This window comes from Pelophylax lessonae (genome assembly GCF_965119305.1).
Source record: "Pelophylax lessonae genome assembly, chromosome: 2".
In the NCBI taxonomy this organism is placed as follows: Eukaryota; Metazoa; Chordata; class Amphibia; order Anura; family Ranidae; genus Pelophylax; species Pelophylax lessonae.
The window spans coordinates 587,387,659-587,408,149 of record NC_138769.1 but is presented as its reverse complement, the minus strand read 5'-3'; the positions used below and the strand labels follow the sequence as shown (position 1 = coordinate 587,408,149).

The window sequence follows — 20,491 nt, the reverse complement described above, 5'->3', positions numbered from 1 at the left end:
ATATTGCTATTTTTGCAAAATTTACGCTCTTTTTTTGTTTATAGCGCGTGATCAAAAAATCGCACAGGTGATCAAATACCGCCAAAAGAAAGCTCTGTCTGTGGGAAAAAAAAGGACGCCAAATTCGTTTAGATACAGCGTCGCACGACCGCGCAATTGTCCGTTAAAGTCACGCAGTGCCGAATCGCAAAATACCCCCTGGTCAGGAAGGGGGTAAAATCTTCCGGGGCTTAAGTGGTTAAAATTCCATGCAATATGGCAATCTGAAGGTGTTCTGTACACCGTTTGTATGCAGAACGCCCCCCAGAAATGTTATTTTCTGCTTGTATGATTGGCTCACTGATTTTCCCAGAAATCTACATTAAGATGCAAGTCAGATTTTAGGCATCATCTGCACCAAACATTTACGTTTTGGTGCTGCTCTCACTGATTATTGTCACGAGCAACAGCTGATTTATAATGAAAAAGCCGCTCCTATTCACATTCACTGTGCACATTGACACAAACCGCTTTTCCTTCAGTGCACCAAAAGGTAGGAATCTGAAACAAAGTTTGATAACATCCTTGCAATGTAAAGAGTTACTTTTTTAGGGCTTTGTGCAGTCAATATGCTGGAGTTCATTTTACAGCCTAACCGATCATTGAAAGTGAATGGTGGTTGTTCTGGGTTTCTGAATTATGCAGTAGAACTTTGCACCATCTTACTGGATAAGCCTGATTAATTGGAAAAGCTGTGAGTATCTCAATGTTTAGATGTCAGTGGTACAGCTGTTCTATGCCTCAGTGTTAGAATGTCAGTGGTACAGCTAAATTCTCGCATGAAAAAGTTATCTTGTGAAACAAATTATTTTCTGTAGATGTGGCCCATGATGTCAGACCTATAGAAATGAACACAGGATAAATGTTTCTTTATTGTAAAGCACGAAAAATGCAAAAGCAATAAGGAATGCTTGTGTAAAATGCACTGAGCTGCATGCAGTTTAAATTCCCAGGATGTGAAGGACTTTAGTATTACTAATGTATTTATAGTTAGAAAAGCTTATAGACACAAAAGGGGTCTGGTAAATGACTTTTGCGGGGTACCTTCTATAATTTTTTTTTTCATTCAGCCCAACGGGCTGAATGAAATAAAAACGTAGAGTTCACCACACTAACACAAGCGATGTAAGTGTGGTGATCTCCCCCCCCCCCTGAGCTATTGTATCCTGACAGGAGGACTGCCCCCCACCAGAACACACTGATCAGTTCCCACAGCCATTTGCTGCAAGTGCTGATCGGATGTTGGTTTTTCAGGGTCCTCATTCAACAGAAGCCGGTCAGGGAGCTTGTACACATGGGGCTGAAACTTGGCTGGTTCCTGCCGAACTGACCATTTTTAGACAATTTTTGGCCCGTGTACCCTGCCCTAAGAACGATAAGTGAAGAATTAAATTTGTTTATACAATTTAAGCACACTTGAGTAATTTTTTTTTTATTACATCCATATTCTCTCTTGCTAGGATGGCCAAAACTCAAGTGGGTTGTGACTGACTCCAGATACCTGACCAAGGCACCAAAGGATTGGCAACCACATATCACAGCAGCTGGCAAAGAACCTGCCTACATTGAGGTAGGAGGAAATCTTATGATGAAAGCTATGAGAAAGTATGGGAAAAGGAGAAGGACCTCCTCATGTGCCACATCCAAGTGTTGATGCAAGAAAAAGGTATGCAGGCACCAAGTCCTGCTGGTGGTGGATTTTAAAGGGACTAAACATGAACATGAGATAACATTTAATTTATTGTACAAAATACAAAAGAAACATAAGCTATCTGGCTGCTTACCTAGGGAGACTTTGGAGAGAGCTGATGCTCATGGGAGAAGCTTGCGTTGGATGGTTACTCACCACTAAGGAATATTTCATGGAACCTAAAGAAAGATGATTCTTTGAATAGATTGTAGATCGATAGAGGAAGTTCCTGTTAACACCATACAAGTATCCCCTAAGTGTTGCATTTATCCCTAAGAAGCTTATACAAACACCTTTACCCTAACTAACTCAAGCTTTTAAAGTTAATATGACAGTTCAGTGAAGCCCCATGCAGCCATCTTGTCCCCTATGTCTGCTCCCCCCATGTATGTGACCATATTGGATGCATGTTATACATGTGGCATACGTGTGGCTGGTCTTGAGGGAGCACAAAGCAAAATGTGTCGACCACTACGCCAATCTATACCTCTCATGTGTATCCATGTGTAGAGGTCAGATGTGTTTTTTTTAATCACTATAGTGCTGATTATTTCTTTTATATTTTGTGCAATAAATTTAATTTTATCTCATGTTCATGTTTAATGCCTTTAAAATCCACCACCAGCAGGACTTGGTGCCTGCATACTTTTTTCTTATGAGAAAGTAAATTCTTTCTTCAATGTATAAGTTCACCTTTCAAAAAAAAAAAAAAAAATCCCATACAGGCGGACAGCTACTTTCCTTTGCAATTCATTGGGATCTATAAGACATCTGCCGCCATGGCCGACAGTACTTAGTTAATTCATTCACAGGAAATGAGCGACATGGCTGTGTGAGTGTAGCCACGCACAGCCGCGCTGTTTTCAAATTGCGACAACAGGTGCGGGGAGAAGATTCCCCACCCACTGTCACAGAGAGGGGAGCGCTGGCGGTGGGAGGGGGGTGTACAGGAGCATGTTACACCCTAAATATGGGTGTGACATGTAATATGCTCCTAAAGTGAGCTTCGCCTTAAGGGCACTTTCACACTGATCCGCTGCAAAAATTGCCGTGGTTTTACTGCATTTGCGATGCGGTTTTTAAAGGACACGAGTCAAAAACCGAGCAAAAAAAAATGCCTTGTGGGCACATTTTTGCCATGGTTTCCATTGCTTTCAATGGGAAGGTGTTTTTGGTGCATTTCGTTTTTTTTAGCTCCCCTAACACTCTCCGAAGAGGCTGCAAGCAGGATTTATTTCACCCCAAGAGAATTGCACCACCCCAGTGTGAATACATTCATTGAATTTAAAGGAAAGCATTTTTCTTAAGTTTTTCAGGTGCTTTATGTAACTTTTGTAGTTTTACTCACAGGTAGCATAACCAACGCTGTTAATCAGAGAAAATAACAGCTAGAAATCTTCATAAATGACATAGTAGTTTATATAAAGTGGTAATCTGTAATCCTAAAAGATATTATTGAACATTTCAGTGTTTGGATATATTGCCTCTTATCATAGAAACCGTAGAAGATGATTTTTGATGGGTAATAGGGGTTTTATGTAAATTGAGGTTGAAAGGAATTAAGCTGGGCATACACAGATCAGATTTCTAACATACTAGGTAAAAATTTCTTAGTGGTTGACCCTGTTGGCCGCCTACCGTCCCACGTCCTTCAATTGGAATATTGCAGAAGCTGGGCTGAAAATTATTGACCGAATGATGACTGCATGTAATCAGATGGCAAGCACTGGGTAATTTAACGGCTGGTGGGGCAGGCCGGCTGTGAAAACATAACAGCTACAGCAGGAGATTAATTTGTCCATGATGTAGATGGAGGAATCTGGTAGATTTCCCCATCTGTCCTTCATTCCTTCATCTGTATTTGTATAACAAGCTTAAACAAGTTGTAAAGGTAGAAGATTTTTTATCCTAATGCATTCTATGCATTAAAGCGGTAGTAAACTCAAAGAAAAAAAAAAAAAAACCCTGCAAGACAAAGGCATAATGAGCTAGTATGCATCGCATACTAGCTCATTATGAAACACTTACCTTAGAACGAAGCCCCGACACAGACCCCCAGACACGGCTGTGGGAGCTGACATGATCCCTCGGCGGCTCCGGCGCTGTGATTGGCTGGAGCCGCGGTGATGTATGCGCGCGGGAGTCATTTTCCGGCAATTCCCGGCAAGGAACTCTGAAGGTCCGCCGGACCTTCAGAGCGCATGCGCCGCACGCGTCAGCGGCTGCATGCAAAGCAAATATCTCCTAAACCGTGTAGGTTTAGGAGATATTAATTGTACCTACAGGTAAGCCTTATTATAGGCTTACCTGTAGTTAAAAGTCAAAAAAAGCGGTATACTACCGCTTTAAGATAAAAAGCCTTCTGGCCTTCTGTGTGTAGCAACCTCCCCAGCACATCCTTATACTTACCTGAACCCCATCTCTATCTAGCGATGTCCACGAGTCCCTCGGCCGTCCGGGACTCACCCTCCTGATTGGCGGAGACACAGCAGCGGCGCCATTGGCTCCCGCAGCTGCCAAACAAACACAGTCAGCCAGCCAATCAGAGGGGGGGGGGGGGGGCGGGCGAACGCAGTTCTGTGTCTGAATGGACACATGGAGCTGCAGCTTGGATCTGGTGCCCCCATAGCAAGCTGCTTGCTGTGGGGGCACTCAACTCAAGGGAGGCGCTAGGGGCAGCAAAGAGGGACCTGAGAAGAGGAGGTTCCAGGCTGCCCTGTGCAAAACAAACTAGACAGGGCAGGTAAGCATAACATGTTTGTTATTTTAAAAAAAAACAAGACTTTTCAATCACTTTAAGTCATGAGAGCTCTATGGCAGAGTAACAGTCAAGAAAATTAAACACAAGGATTGATTTGCTAAAACTGGAGCGTGTAAAATCTGTTGCAGCTCTGCATAGAAACCAATCAGCTTCCAGTTTTCTTGTTGAAGCTTAATTGAACAATCTGAAGTTAGAAGCTGATTGGCTACCATGCAGAGCTGCATCACATTTTGCACTCCAGTTTTAGTACATACATCCCAAAGTTCCAAAGTACAAATGAGTTATGGTTATTATTTTTGGTTGTTTTGGACTAATTGACAAATACATTTTTTCAGTACAAGACCAGTAAGGAAGGCAGCGTTATGGGGGTCACTTTTTCACGAATAGCAATGCTTTCTCACTGTCAAGCTGTTTCACAGGCCTGTAACTATACAGAAGGTAAGTAATTGTATGACACTTGTGATTTATCTAAATACATATATTTATAGCTGCCCTTACTTGCTGATTCTGGATATTTGTCTGAATTAAATGAGAATGTTTTTACTTTTAGTTCTATTCTATAAATTATGGGGAGTAAAAAGATGTTGTTCATAAGCAATTTGAAATTGTAATTGAACTTCTTCCTTACTTTGTACATTACTGCATTGGATTTTGGATTTACCTTTCATTCCTGTGGGCACACATTTAACGTGTTAATGCATGAAAGTGCTGCATGTCCTTTTTTTTTTTTTTACGAATGCAGTGAGCTGCAGCACCTAAATTTGAACTATCCTCAAAATAATGAAAGAGCATTCAACTTGAAATTTATTCTTATGTGATAAGACGTGTTTCACTGCAGGGTAATGTGCAAGTGTGAACAGGAAAAAAAGAAAGTGAATAAATGGTTATATTTTATCATGCTGATATTATATTCTCAATACTACATAATATTTACAGAATAGACAAGTGTAAAAGGTAATATAGATTTTCTTTATTAGTTGAGGGACACTGCACCCCTTTTTCATAAACCATGGGGTTGTACGAAAACTAGTCCCTAGGGGCCATAACCCCTAATACAACTAGCCTACTCAAAATAACTATATATATATATATATATATATATATATATATATACATATCTATTGATAAGACCACTGCATAAGGTAATATATTTTTTTTTTCCTTTAGGTGAAACTATGGTTAATGTGCTGGATTTCAAGAGAGATGCTGGCCTATGGCATGGCATATTAACGGTAAGAGCAGTTAGTAGATGGTGAAATCTTTACTTTAGATGTACACTAATGGACTTGTATGATAAGCAGGTAGTAGTAGTTATGTTATGCAAAGTGCACTAATTCATATTAGGCAATGAGACCTGATCTCTTATGTAGCTTATGTGGCCACAATAAACTGCAATAGGGTTCCTGGGGGTACTACGCTTTGCACATCACAGTTGCTCTTTTATTTGCAATACTCAATAAGACAGATTACTGTGCTAAAATATTCTCCTTTTTTTTTTTACCATGACTTTCAGTACTACAGAACTGGTTTGCACTGTTAGAATTGGCTAAATCTAATATATTTCTTTTCTTTTCTAGAATGTAGTAAACAAGATGCACACAATCAGTGTTCCATACTCTGTGATGAAAGCCTGCCCGTTATCTTGGGTGCAGCGTGTCCATGCACATAAAGGTAACATACCAAAGATACAAAAGATGTATGCATGTATGGGAAAAAAAGAAGAGTTAAAGGGATGGGTGGGTAGGGTAACGTGAAAGGTAACGTCGACGAGATGAGATGGTTGAGTGCAGTTGTTTATGGAGCGAGATGACTCCTACAAATTCAGACTGGCCTGCGGTCAGCCTTCCTATTTTTACTTGGAGTCTCTTAGAAATAGTCCAGGTAAGGGAAGGAGGGGGGAATAGTTACCTGGGGTGTGCCATGGTTACGCAGACAGTATGCCTAAAGGGGATCAGAAATAAAGACAGTAGGATGAAAGGAAAAAAGGGTTTATTGAACAATTAGGATACCAGGCTAGTCGGCTAAGTGTGAAAATGCATGAAACATCTTAACGTGTGGATCGGGGATATACCTAGAGTAGCAGGATGAATTCCACCTACCTACCTTCGTAATGATGTGATCGGGAACCCCTTGGCAGGAGTTTGCTGAATCAGCTCCTATTCTGAAGGAATGGCCAGCATATTAGGGCTGAAACAACTAATGGATTAGGAAAATAGTTACTATTTTCCTAATCGATTAGTTGGCCTGCATACAGAATGCATTATTTGTTATTTGTTTACCCTAGAATGCACCGAGGCGACCTACTCCTGCCAATCACCAGGACTGTACCAAAGCATATGCATCCATTTGTCAGGTTTCCTCCCACTGTTCAACATGCCTCCCTATTGGACCAGTGTGAAACACTCTCTAGACATAATGAATCGCATACTGAGCACAATGAGCAGACCTCACTAACAGATCCTACTCTCCAATAAGCAGAGAGCAATATAGATTTGCCTGCTGCTCCTCTGATAGGCAGACAGAGGTAAAAACTATATTAGCACCTACCTAGGAGGGTGCTTACATATCCATGAAAAAAAAGTCTCAGCTTTCAGTCTTTCAGTACTACTTTATTATGAAAGATTTCTATCTCCCTTCCACCCTTCATATAGCTTCATGTCTGACTCCTGGTTAAAATGTCCATATATCCTACCCTGTATTTATTATACACATATATATATATATATATATATATATATATATATGAGATGAAGGTAATGTATATTATTACTTTCACAATATTAATGTGAACCCCTTATTGTAGCGATTATCTGCTCTTTTTGTACTATAAAGGGCTAAATTCAGTTTTTTTAACCCCATCATTACAGGTGATACAATTAAAATCATGCTGTTGCTACTAAACCTGGCCTGGTTCACACCTATGTGTTTTTTGGTGCTTTTTTCAGAAACGCACTACAGTTCATTTACCATGGTTTCCTATGTGACACATTTACATCTATGCTTTTTTCAGCTGCTTCGTATTTGGAAAGGGTCAGTGGCTTTTTTCAACACTAAACGGTGATTTTTTGGTTCAATAGACTTCAATAGAGAAGCTGCAGAAAAAGATGTAGTGCATTTTTGCCAAAATTTGCATTTTTAATCTGTCCAACAACAAATTGGCCAAAAAAAAAGCTTAAAAAATGCAAAATCGTGTGTGCGAAACCGCAAAACGCACTGCAGAAATGAATCAAAAGTAAACTGCATAGGTGTGAACTTATGGCCATACACATATGGATTTTTGAACGAAAATATTCATACGAAAAATATTTGTACATTCGCTGAATGAAAGAATATCGTTTGAAAATTTCAATTGTTTTTAACATTCAGTTTTAAAATGAATGTAATTTCTGAATGAAAACCACATCCACTGTCTGACAATTCCTTTCACCAAGTTTTCTATTCTGCTCCCTCAAATTTTCCCATCACTGTGATAGAAAACAAACGTCGATTTGACCGCACTAACGTTTAGAAAATCGAACGAACGTTCTTAAAATTACAATTTTTTTTGAAGGAAGACATTGTTGTTTTTATGGCCAGCATAAGTGACAGTAGGCGCAGGGAAGTTTTATCAATCCACCGGCCTATGACCAGGGAGTCCTTAATACATCATATATTACAGTTCTGGCTGAAAATCCGCAAAACTGTCTTTCATTTTTTTTTTCTTTAAATAAAAAATATGATCTCTGAGTCTGTTGATATTTACCAGATTCATCCTCTTATACAGTAAATCTCTTCTGTCTGTTATTCTCAGAGTGGATTAGAGATTTTGATCCCTAACCATATTTTATAGTTGGTTTTTTAAATTTGCCACTGCATAGAGAGATTTAAGAATAAATTGTTTTTTTTTTTTAAAACTTCATATATTAATTAAATTATACACCACGCTTTTTGTAAGGTTATTATCCGACTAAATGATTAATCAAAACAATAATCGGCCAATTACTCGATTATGAAAATAATCGTTAGTTGCAGCCCTACAGAGTATAACTTAGGGTCTAAGCCTAGGTTCACTAGGAGGATGCGGCAATGTTTGATTAATTGTGTTGTAGTAAGTGGTGTACTTGTGAATGGTAGGGGCAGGCTATCCTTGGGTTTGTCTGCCAAATACGCCACAAGTTGATCTAGGACTGCTACCGGGCACCAAGCAGTATGGGTCTAAAAAAATGTAATATTGGTTTTGGCTCCAGTCTGCTGTGTCTTGCAGAAGTCTAGGTGCAACGCAAAAATGATCAGGGTTAACTGTTTAAACAGGATAATACGGGACTTAGTACCGGTACATGTAAATGCGCCTGGTCTTAAGAACCCATAGAAGGCCAGATATATGGCTGCCTTGAGGACCAGGTTAGGTAGTAGCCCGAAGGGGGCCTGGTAAGCATATCGGACATGTTGCAGTATATATGTCCGGTAATAGGGAGCCTGCTGGCCGAGGCAGGGGGACTATTCTTCTGATTGCCCTTTTAACATTGCCTTAATGGGATGTGCCAAAAAACAGAGGGCCTATCGGTGTGCAGTAAGGACGCAAAGTGCTGAATTCCAGCAAAATATGTCTTAATGTTGTGGGAAAGTTTAAGCTGGGAGAAGCAGTAGGCTACAAAAGCCAGCAGGTATTGAATGTTGTAGTAATTTTAATCAGGATACTGAGACTGGAACGACTGGAAAGTATTCCAAGCCGTATTGTACACCTTCCTACTGTTGGCTGATAGTGACTCATCGATCAGTGCAAACCACACAGGCCCAGTGAGTATCTAATCCATTGTTAACAGTGAGTAGTGCGGCGCCAGAGTGGCGATGGTGTCTGCGTCTGGAACCAGCTGGAAAAACAGTGGATATTTAAATTGTGCTAAAGCAAAGAATTTGCAGTGAAAATGGAATTTGTATTGGAGGGACAGCCAAATGAACCTGTGTACGAAGGACATAAGTAATGAACTGGACCTACCTTTGTTAATGATTTCGGAAGTGTCCTGATTGTCTGTGGAGAAAACTACAGTGTTACATGTCCACTGGTGACCCCACACCTGTGCTGCTGAAACTATTGGGTAAATTTCAATAAGTGATGATGTTTGTGCAAACCTGGGAATTACCATACTTTGGTCTGGCCATGGTCCTGCTAACAGTGAGTGCCAAAAATTGCTGCATATCCTTTGGTGGCTGCAGCATCGGTAATAACTCGGGGAGATGACACTGTCACTGCAGGAATAAACATGCCAAAGCCGATCCAATGCTGAAGGATTTTGTCCCACATGTGTAAATCAGATAAGGCTGCAGGATCTAGTTTGATCCGAGAATCAGAGGTGGGGGCTGTGGTTAACAATGCCAGCAACCTAGAAATTAAGGATCTACCTTGGGGAATAATTCTCATAGCAAAATTTAGCATACCCAGCAGTGATTGCAGTTCCTACCTGGTACAGGCTTGGTAGATCATAAATGCCTGGATACGGTCTCTAATTCTGGCTAATTTGGCCGCAGGCAGACTACCCTGCATGGACTGGGTGTCTAACGTAATCCCCAGAAAGGTGAGATTTGTGAGAGGGACGTGGCAACCATGACTAAGGTGACTTGCTCAGCATTGGTGACTGGTGCACTGGGGAATAATAGTCTGAAAGTTCAGCTTTACAAGCCGAAGCGGGGTACGAGATACCCATGTGCTGCAGCTCAGTCATGAGCTTGCGCTTGGGGATGGTCCAGGATCTCAGAGAAGGCCTGCTATCATGTTCTGATCCCCTGGCAGGAGATGGCGGGACAGAGGCAAATTATTCAATGTCCTAAGCCTGTGACAAGACCTATGTAACTAAGATCAAATCGATTGTGAATATATATATATATATATATATATATATATTTTTTTTTTTTTTTTTCAAAATGTTTACAAGTGTGAGTTATGTGGTGCAACGAGCAAACTCACTATGGTGATAGTAGGTCAGTTCACAAACAAAAACTCAAGTTGCACAGGACTGAAAGCGTGTCAGTCCTTGAGTGTGATAGAGGCTGAGTTACCTGAAAACTTACAAATTAAAAACGTAAATTCAGGCCTTAGTTACCTGAAAACGTGTCAGGTAAGAGGTATGAGTGTTGCGAAATGCCGTAGACGTACGTGTTAACAGATGAGGAGACTTGCCACCAAATAAGTCAATTAAAGAACGAACATCTCAATCCGTAGGTACCCGTAAGCATGGCAGGTGACAACTGTAGTGGTGTAACGCCATAAGCGGCAGTATAAATGATGTACAAACAAATTTCGACGTGTGTGTGATGAGAAGCAAAAGTTTGAATATATTATGTGTGACTATAAAGGTTGAGGAAATACCCACCTGTATTGCCTGCACTAAAACTCGGACTTATAAGTCCTTTGGATATGTAGAAACAAGAACTATGCAAGGGACTAATAAACCAGACAGTATATGTGAAGTATGACCAATACAATTTAAGCAAGAGTACCTGTAACTGCTGCTGGATATTTTACAATCAGTACCTTAACCACTTCAATATAGGGCACTTTCACCCCCTTCCTGCCCAGGCCAATTTTCAGCTTTTAGCGCTGTTGCAATTTGAATGACAATTGCGCAGTCATGCAACACTGTACCTAAACCAAATTTATGTAATTTTTTCCCACAAATAGAGCTTTCTTTTGGTGGTATTTGATCACCGCAAGGTTTTTTCTTATTTGCTAAACAAATAAAAAAAGACCGAAAAGTTTGAAAAAAAATTTTTTTTTTTTGTTATACAATTTTGTAAATAGATAAGTTTTTTCCTGCAATGACGAGGCCGCACTGACAGGCACTGATGGGGTGGCACTGATGGGGTGGCTCTAATATGCAGCACTGATGGGCACTGATATGTGGCACTGATATGCAGCATTGGTGGGCTCTAATAGGTGGCACTGATCGGCACTAATGGGCACTGATAGACGGCACTGGTGGGAAATAATGGGCACTGGTGGGTGGCACTGATAGATGGCAATGATGGGCACTGGCAAGCAGCACTGATGGGGAGGGCACTGGCAGGCTCCCTGAGCCCTGATTGCCATCCCTGGTGGCCATGGTGGACATCCTTGGGGTCATGGGTGGGCATCCCTTGTGGTTCTAGTGGCACCCCCCCCCCCCCAAGAGTCTGCACTGGTAATCAATGCTCTGATTACCAGTGCAGGCTCCCCCTGTCAGGAGAGCTGCAGATCGGCTCTCCTTTACTCGTGCCTGTCAGGCATGAACTGAAGAAAGCCGATCAACGGCACTATTGGACACAGCTGGTCACATGGTAAAGAGCCTACGTCAGTAGGTTCTTTACCGAGATCGGAGATGCGGTGTGCCAGAGTGACCCATCGCAGCACTGATCACCGCTCTGCGCATTATATCCTGCCGCCGTCATATGACGTCCAGTCGGGATAAAGTAACCACCTTTCCGCCATCGTTTGCCTATAGGGCGGGCGGGAAGTGGTTAAATATGTTACAACATGACCCATGTCACAAGGTGTTAGATCAGAAACAGGCAGAACGGGGGGGGGGGGGGTTTAGTATCAGAGATATCCTTTGTGTGGCTGTCTCTCTCCCTGCAGCAGGTGAAAGGGAGAAATTGGCTTTCAGCTGCTGCAGAGAGCTGCACAGGGCTTCTTTCTATAATTGCTCCTCCGCCCGACTGCACGGATTCCCCGTGCTGTTGGGGCCCCCCTGTATGCCCAGGCCCCCTACAGGAGGACTGGTGGTCCCCCCCCCCCCCCCCCCGCCATCAGTGGCCCTGTGCATGCAAATGAGAAAAGTAAAATATAAATAAAGGCATGTGAAATAGAAACATTTGTTTTTATGCTGTATACAACCTTTATAATTATTAACCCTATTAAAGGAATTGTAAATGCAGAAGGTTTTTTTTTTTATCTTCATGCATTCTATGCGTGAAGATAAAAAGCCTTCTGTGTGAGGCAGCCTCCCCAGCACCCCCTAATACTTACCTGAGCCCCGATCTCTGTCCAGCGATGTCCAGCAGTCCCTCAGCCGTCCGGGACTTTCCCTCCTGATTGGCTGAGACACAGCCACGGCGCCATTGGCTCCCGTGGCCGTCAATCAAAGTCAGCCAATCAGGGGGAAGAGGGGGTGGGGTCGAACGGCAGCTCAGTGTCTGAATAGACACAGGAAGCTGCAGCTCACCTCGGGTGCCCCCATAGCAAGCTGCTTGCTGTGTGGGGCACTCGATAGGAGGGAGGAGCTAGGAGCAGCAACAAGGGACCCGAGAAGAGGAGGATCCGGGCTGCTGTGTGCAAAAAAATACTGCACAGAGGAGGTAAGTATAACGTCTGTTTTTTTTTTTTTTTAAAAAAAGAGACTTTACAATCACTTTAAGTTGTAATGGTCCATTTGTTTACCCCTATCTCATCTTAACATCTCTGAGTTTTCTATAAAAAAACATACTCACCCGCCCATCATATCCAGCATTGCTGGCTGTAATTCATCACTACATTGCTGCATGCCATGTCCTGTGCTACTATCTTCCTTTGCAACACCATCAGGGGTGTGACTTGCTCTTCCTGACTGCCCCTTGATGATGCGCCACAGCACACACGTAGTATGTCGAATACGTAATGACACATGCAGGATTTCTGATGCACGTATAGTGTGACATTTAGTGCCAGGCGTCTCCTTGCATGACGTCGTTATTGGCTGCTGGAGCACGGTAATACTTGCCTAGGCCAGAAAGGAAAAAGCCACAACATTCTTTACAAAAAAAAAAAAACAAAACAAAAACATTTAGAAGTGTGGTATAGGAGGAGGGAGGAGGTTACATCAAAGGAAAAATAAAGGAAAACTTCAAGCGGAACTATACTCCCCTTCTATTTAGCGGCGCTGCCTCCTGGAAATCGCCCCCCCGCCTTTCCCGGCCACTGTGATCTTTGTCCAGATTGGCTTCCTGGTACTGATCTTTGGCAGTTTTCATTGGCCAAGCTGAGATGATGTGTGGAAATTCATTAATTTTGGCATTGCCGAAATTTGTACAGGACATACCAGCAAGTAATGGAATTCTAATGCCGGAGAGACATAGTAATTTTATTTTGTACATTTAAGTTCCACTTTTAAGTATCGTTTGGTTGTTTGATTTGCTTATCCAGTTACTGTTTACTTTGTGTCACTGACAATTTCTAGAGAATTTAATATTTTTTTGGCTAAGTGACAGTTATTGGCATGCTGTAGCAGTAGTGACCATTAAATTGCCAATGAAAGGAAGCTTTTAGGGCTAAATACACACAGGCACTTTTCAGTCTCTGAGATTATTCCCATCAGCTAGAAAGCATTTGTTTATACTGTTGTGGAAGATTGTTGGGGCGGCTGCTGACAGAGAAGTCTCACGAGAGTTAGTTTGCATTGGTTTACTAGAAAAAAAAACTGCTTAACAGGGCAGTTCAATCTGTTCAAATCGATAGAGGAGATCAATCATTCAAATTTTCATCTACGCAATTTAAGTGTGATATTGTATCTATCACTGAGCCAGGTGAGAAAAAATCCTATATATGCTAGGTCACATAAATCAATTTAATGCAAACCAAGGTTCCCCATGGGACATCTTAATCTCACAACCACATTACTAAAAAATTACGCTGTGGCTGAGCCGTTGCTTTCATTGTCTTTTCCCGTGAACAGGGCATCAGAACTTAGGAGCTGGAAACCACCAGGCAGTGTAACAGAATTGTCCCAACGTACATTTTTTTGTAGCGAGAAAGCAAGAATACATGTGGATTATATTTCAAATGTTTTAAATCATTTTCATGGACAAAGCATTTATCAAATATTAGATTAGTGCTTTACTATCTTGAAGAGGAAGCTGCCAGCTCTAATAGAGTTCTCCAGTTTCTTTATCACGAGTGATTTAATTTTAGTTCATGAGTGTCAGACTCAATGACTGCTTAATTGATGTGTTGCTGATATGCTGGCATTTTATGGTTTTCATTTAGCAAAAAAGAAAGCATTGAAGGAAACGCATACTGCTTATGAAGACAGCCCACTGATAAAGCCATGAATAAGTCTTTGTCATTTCTTGTATTCCAGCCAGGGTTGCTGTAGTGAAATGTCGGGACCTGCACTGGGCAATGATCGCACATCGAGAACAGAAGGATATCAGTTTGGCCTCACTCCGCATGCTCATTGTGACAGATGGTGCTAATCCGTGTATGTGTCATGACATTTATGTACTATGATAATGATAAGAGTGCATTCTTGAAGGACAACAGCAGCATTCTGCCATGCCTATTCAGTCTTGGCGATTTTGCTTGCAGTAGCTGTTCAAAACTGCTGACCTTTCTTTAGTCAGTAATTCATTATAGGACCTAGAACAGTTTATGGAAAGAAGTCCTACTCTGATTACATTTCCCAGCTTTAAGCTCAGATCATGTGTGATAATACAAAGTATTCTTTTTAGCAAATGGCTGTGCATAAACCTGCGCACTCCTGTCAGCTAAGAACAGGGGAGTACTGGGCAAGGGGCAGGGGGGCAATTGCCCCATGGGCCACTCTGATGTCCTGTATAAAGGCTGGACCGCTTCTGCCAAAAACTTCCCTAAAGGATTCCTGGTGGAGAGAAGTAAAAAGTCCCCACCACTGACCTACTGAGTGTGGGTTGACAAGGTCAGAGCGCAGGCCTCCCCCCCCCCCCTCTCCCCCCCCCCAGCATGGATGGTGTAAGCTGTGTCTGAGCAGAGACCAGTTCCATGCCCCACTGGAGACTCCCCTTCCCTGGCCAGCCCCAACCGAGCTGTCCCAGCTTCCCCCAACCGCTCCCTGCTGGCCAGGTTGGGAACCCGGATTCAGCCAGTGAGTAGAGAGTACCTGGAGCAGGGCTTCAGCCTGGAATGGTGGTCAGGAGGAGGACAGGAAGAGGGAGAGTGGGAGGGGGGCCGGGTCGCTGTACCATGGGCCTCTGTTTTGTACTTGCCCCCTGGGCCGAAAGTTGCCAGGCTGCCTCTGGCTAAGCATGCATGTTTATTACAGGTAATGCTAGCCATATACACTTGTATTCCCCTGTGCATGCAAAACACAGTAAATGGAGGAATCTACGCTGCTGACTACTGTATTTAGACAGCTGCAGCTGCCAAAAACCTGAACCGAAACTACATAAGATTGGATGCAGTCATTGGTTGGGCCAACAGTTTTCCACCTAGCTGCTTTCATTTTGGAATCACCATTTGTTGAGTCAGGTGTTGCTGACACGGCCAACCACAGCTCGATTTTCCAGCAATGTATGGCCATCTTCACTCTTGGCGTCAGCCCCATTTTAACCAACTTACCGATCTTTGCCAATTGACATAGCAATGATCTCATTACTTTGGGCTACCTGGAATTAAACCTGTGGTTGTTATAGGTGCAGATATGTGCTGGTAACACCATTGCCTGCATGCAGGCTTTGTTTTTATGCAAAGCACCCCACTAACCTTAAAGGAGAAGTTCACCTTTTGTAACATGTTACATGTTACACCCATATTCAGGGGTGTAACATGTTACAGATGCACTGGCCCCTGCACCCCCCGATCCCCCATTTTGACAGCGAGCGGGGGGGTCTTTTCCCTCGCTGTCAAAAACAAAACAAAAAAAGCTTCCATGTGTGGCTCTGCTCTCCCGGCTGCGTCATTCATTTACAGTGTTCTGTGAATATTATAACTACAAATACCGAAATCCTTTGCTTCTGTCGGCTTGTAGTTCTCAATGAACTACCAGGGCGTTGATGAGCACTCTAGGTAGTTCATCGAGCTTCCTGTCAGACTGCAACTGCCTGCTTGTATCGGATCTGCAAACAAAAACAAAAAAAAATAATAAATGTATATTTTTTTTACTTGCAAAAAAATGCATTTATTATTTATTTATTTATTTTTTTTGTAAAGGTCAACTTATTCTTTAATATCCAGAGTGCAATGGTATGGCTAGTTTGCATTTGGTGTCAGAGATGTTATCATAGCTTACCAAATGCCCCACGTGCACATGTTTGTGCTGCAAACATGTAGTGCACAGTATATTTGCCTTTAGTAAATCAACTTCCCCATCTTTTTTAGTTTGGTGTTTAAAACATAGGACACTGTTTTGGTATGTAACGGGTTCTATTTTTTTTTTTTTCCTCCACTTTAATGATTTTATCTAGAAATGATAGGTTAGTCTTGCAGCTAACTCACCTAGTATTCATATTTGTGTGAATTCCCTTACAGGGTCTGTGTCATCCTGTGATGCTTTCTTGAGTCTGTTTCAAAATTACGGGTTGAAACCTGAAGCAATATGCCCATGTGCCACGTCTCCAGAAGCCATGACAGTGGCCATTCGAAGGTGAGGTTGGAATTGGCTGGCTCTTCCTTTACAGGAAAACTGATTTAAAGTATGCCTGAAGTGGTTCTAACATTTCTAAAAAACTTCTTTAACCACTTTACCACCGGAGGATTTTGCGGTCTTACGTCTGGGCCACTTTTTGCGATTCGGCACTGTGCCACTTTAACTGACAATTGCGCGGACGTGCAATGCCGTACCCAAACAAAATGTAAGTCCTTTCTTTCCCACAAATATAGCTTTCTTTTGGTGGTATTTGATCACCTGTGCGATTTTTACTTTTTGCGCTATAAACAAAAAAAGAGCGACAATTTTGAAAAAATAACAATATTTTTTAAAAATTTTTATATGAAATCCCCCCCCCCCAATGTAAAAATCTAAATTTTTTATCATTTTAGGCCAATTTGTTTTCTGCTACATATTTTTGGTAAAAAAAAATAGCAATAAGCGTATTTTGATTGGTTTGCGCAGAAGTTATTGCGTTTACTAACTAAGGGAAAGATTTCTGTCGTTTTTGGTGTTTTTTTTTAACGAGTAATGGCGGCGATCTGCGATTTTTTGCAGCGGACAGATCGGACCCTTGACTGACATTTTTGACACTTTTGGGGGTACCAGTGACATTACTACAGTAATCAGTGCTATAAATATGCACTGTTACTGTAAAAATGACACTGGCAGGGAAGGGGTTAATTTTATTGGAGAGGGAGGGGGTTAATGTATGCCTGGTGCTTACTGACGTGTGGGGGGAGGTGACTGAGTGACACAGGGACAGATCGCAGGTTCAGCTATGCTGAACCCTGCAATCTGACACTGCCTGTCACTTAGGAGATCCGCCCGCTCTGTTTACACAAGCAGGCGGATCTCCACACTCGATTCCCCGACGATCGGGGAAGAGCAGCGGCGATCGCTGCTGCTCCTCCCCTGGCCTGACTCCCGCTGTGACTGAATACAGCGGGAGCGAGCCTCCGGCGCCGCGCGCGCCTCCGAGATAGGGGAATGTCTGGTGACGTAGGTCTACGTCGTCAGGCCTACAAGAGCCACTTTGCCGCAGTAGAGTTCTAGTGAGCAGCGGTAAAGTGGTTAACATTTTCAAAAATACATTAGTATTTACATGGTAGATCCTGCAAATTTGTTGTGTAAACTTGGGCTGTAATTTGAATTGCAGTGAATGTCTATGGCAGACTTTCTCAACCTTTTCAACACAGAGGAACCCCTGAAATAAATTTCTGGTCTTGGGGAAAAATCTACAACTCATGACACATTAGTGTTACAGTCAGTGGGAAGAATGCTCCTTACTCTTGTCATCATTGGGAAGAATTATCCCCTTATAGATAGCTAAAAGGAACAATTGTGTCATTAGGAACTTATCTGAGAGGCAGATATTGCCCATCTCTCAAGGAACCCCTAGTTAACCTCATGAGGAACCCCAGGGTTCCACCGAACCCTGGTTGAGAAACCCTGGTCTACGGTATACTACATTGACATTATTATATATGAATCTGTGGATCGGGCAGCACAATGATCGGGTTGTTAGCACTTCTGCTTGGCAGCTCTATAATTCTGGTTTGATTTCCACCCTGTGCACGTAGTCCTTTTATTCCCCGTTTTGTTGTAGGTTTTCTTTGGGTACTCTAGGTTTCTCCTAAAATTGACAAGCCTACCACTAGCTTAACTGGCTTTTAGCTAAACTGGCCCTACTTAGTGCATGTGTATGTACCCAAGATACGTTTTTACAGGAAGACTGTTATCATAGATTAATGCAGACTGTCCTTATTAATCCTCTTTGAGAATAATAACTCCCTGGTTGTCACTTTAATGCTTTGACTTCATTGCTGTCTAACACGCTGTCCCTGAACAAATATAGAGGTAAGTAGTTCTGACACTTTTCTGACATTCATTTACAGCTTGCTTGTTCGGGGACTGTGAATAAAACATATTGAAGTCAGCACAGCCAGACATTTAGCATTTTCAGGAGGAATCCTGCGTTGGCAGCCCCCATATTTCTCTCATTACAGAATCACTTTAAAGGTTTTTTTGTTTTGTTTTTTAAAATAACATGTTATACTTATTTGCTCTGTGCAATGGTTTTGCAGAGAGCAGCCCTGGTCCTTCTCTTCTGGGGTCCCCTGCCAGGGGTCCTGGCCTCTGCGCCGTAGAGTGCCCCCAATAGCAAGCCTCCTGCTATAAGGGCACTCGAGCAGTCTCACTTCCGAGCTTCGCTCCTGTGAATGGACATTGTTCATTCTCATATGGAGTTTGGCTTGGCCCTGCCCCCCTCCCCCAACTCTCTCCTCATTGGCTCACTGGCTGTGATTGACAGCAGCAGGAGCCAGTGGTTCCTGCAGCTGTGTGAGCCAATGAGGGAAGAGAGACACTGGAGAGCTGATGCTCTCAAACACATAGCTGGATCGAGATGAGGCTCTGGTAAGTATTGGAGGACTGGGGAGGACGCTGCACTTGGCAGGTTTTTTTACCTTCTGCCTTTAAAACCACTTTAAGTTTCTTTGGGTATTAATACGAATAGTTCAGTGTTCCCCTAAAACTATAGTGGAAATTATCAATGCTTTATATAGAAAAACATAAAATATATCATGCTGATGATAGTGGCAAGGGTCTGTAAAATTCTGTTTTTTGTCATTATAGGCCAGGAGTACCTGGCGCTCCACTGCCAGGAAGAGCAATTTTGTCCATGAATGGATTGAGCTATGGTGTTATTCGGGTGAATACAGAAGACAAGAATTCTGCTCTTACAGTACAAGATGTTGGACATGTAATGCCAGGAGGTGAGCTCCTCAGTTTGTGATATACTTCTTTTTCATTGTTTCCTTTACAGACAAAGGCAATGTGACACAGCTTACACACTAATACTACTTACTAGCTGATCTTATTTTCTTACACATCTAGCTTTGTGCTTTAAATAGGGGAGTGGAATAATACTAGACATACTTTTGTCATGCTTTAGCACTCCTCTTTTGTGACAGATCGTATCTAACCTGAGTAACTAATTCATTCTTGAAATGAGAGTTTGTTCCATGTGAGCTTAACCACTTAAGCCCCGGAAGATTTTACCCCCTTCCTGACCAGGGGGTATTTTGCGATTCCGCACTGTGTGGTTTTAACGGACAATTGCGCTGTCGTGCGACGCTGTACCCAAACGAATTTGACGTCCTTTTTTTCCCACAAACAAAGCTTTCTTTTGGTGGTATTTGATCACCTGTGCGATTTTTTGATCACGCGCTATAAACAAAAAAAAGCGTCAATTTTGCAAAAATAACAATATTTTTCACATTTTTTTATATGAAATTCCCCAAAAAAAAAGTAAAAATCAAAATTTTTTAACATTTTTGGCCAATTTGTTTTATGCTACCTATGTTTGGTAAAATAAATCGCAAAAAGCGTATTTTGATTGGTTTGCGCAAAAGTTATTGCGTTTACTAAAAAAGGGAAAAATTTTTGTCATTTTTGTTTTTTTTTTAACGCGTAATGGCGGCGATCTGTGATTTTTTTTTTTGCGGTACTGCGACATTGCGGCGGACAGATCGGACCCTTGACTGACATTTTTGACACTTTTGGGGTTACCAGTGACATTTCTACAGTAATCAGTGCTATATATATGCACTGTTACTGTAAAAATACACTGGCAGTGAAGGGGTTAACTTTATTTGAGATAGAGGGGCTGTG

General features: G+C 42.1%; 1 protein-coding gene across 2 annotated transcripts in view; it reads left to right on the top strand.

Annotated features, from left to right (window-relative positions):
• Positions 1-20,491, top strand: part of DIP2B (disco interacting protein 2 homolog B) — a 400,603-nt gene that overhangs the window by 314,116 nt on the left and 65,996 nt on the right. For both annotated transcript variants that reach the window (XM_082244510.1, XM_082244509.1), the window contains exons 12-18: positions 1,500-1,609; positions 4,826-4,928; positions 5,658-5,722; positions 6,068-6,161; positions 14,555-14,674; positions 16,699-16,813; positions 19,454-19,593. In XM_082244510.1, coding sequence (XP_082100636.1) covers positions 1,500-1,609; positions 4,826-4,928; positions 5,658-5,722; positions 6,068-6,161; positions 14,555-14,674; positions 16,699-16,813; positions 19,454-19,593 — 747 coding nt within the window. The remainder of the gene's footprint in view (positions 1-1,499; positions 1,610-4,825; positions 4,929-5,657; positions 5,723-6,067; positions 6,162-14,554; positions 14,675-16,698; positions 16,814-19,453; positions 19,594-20,491) is intronic.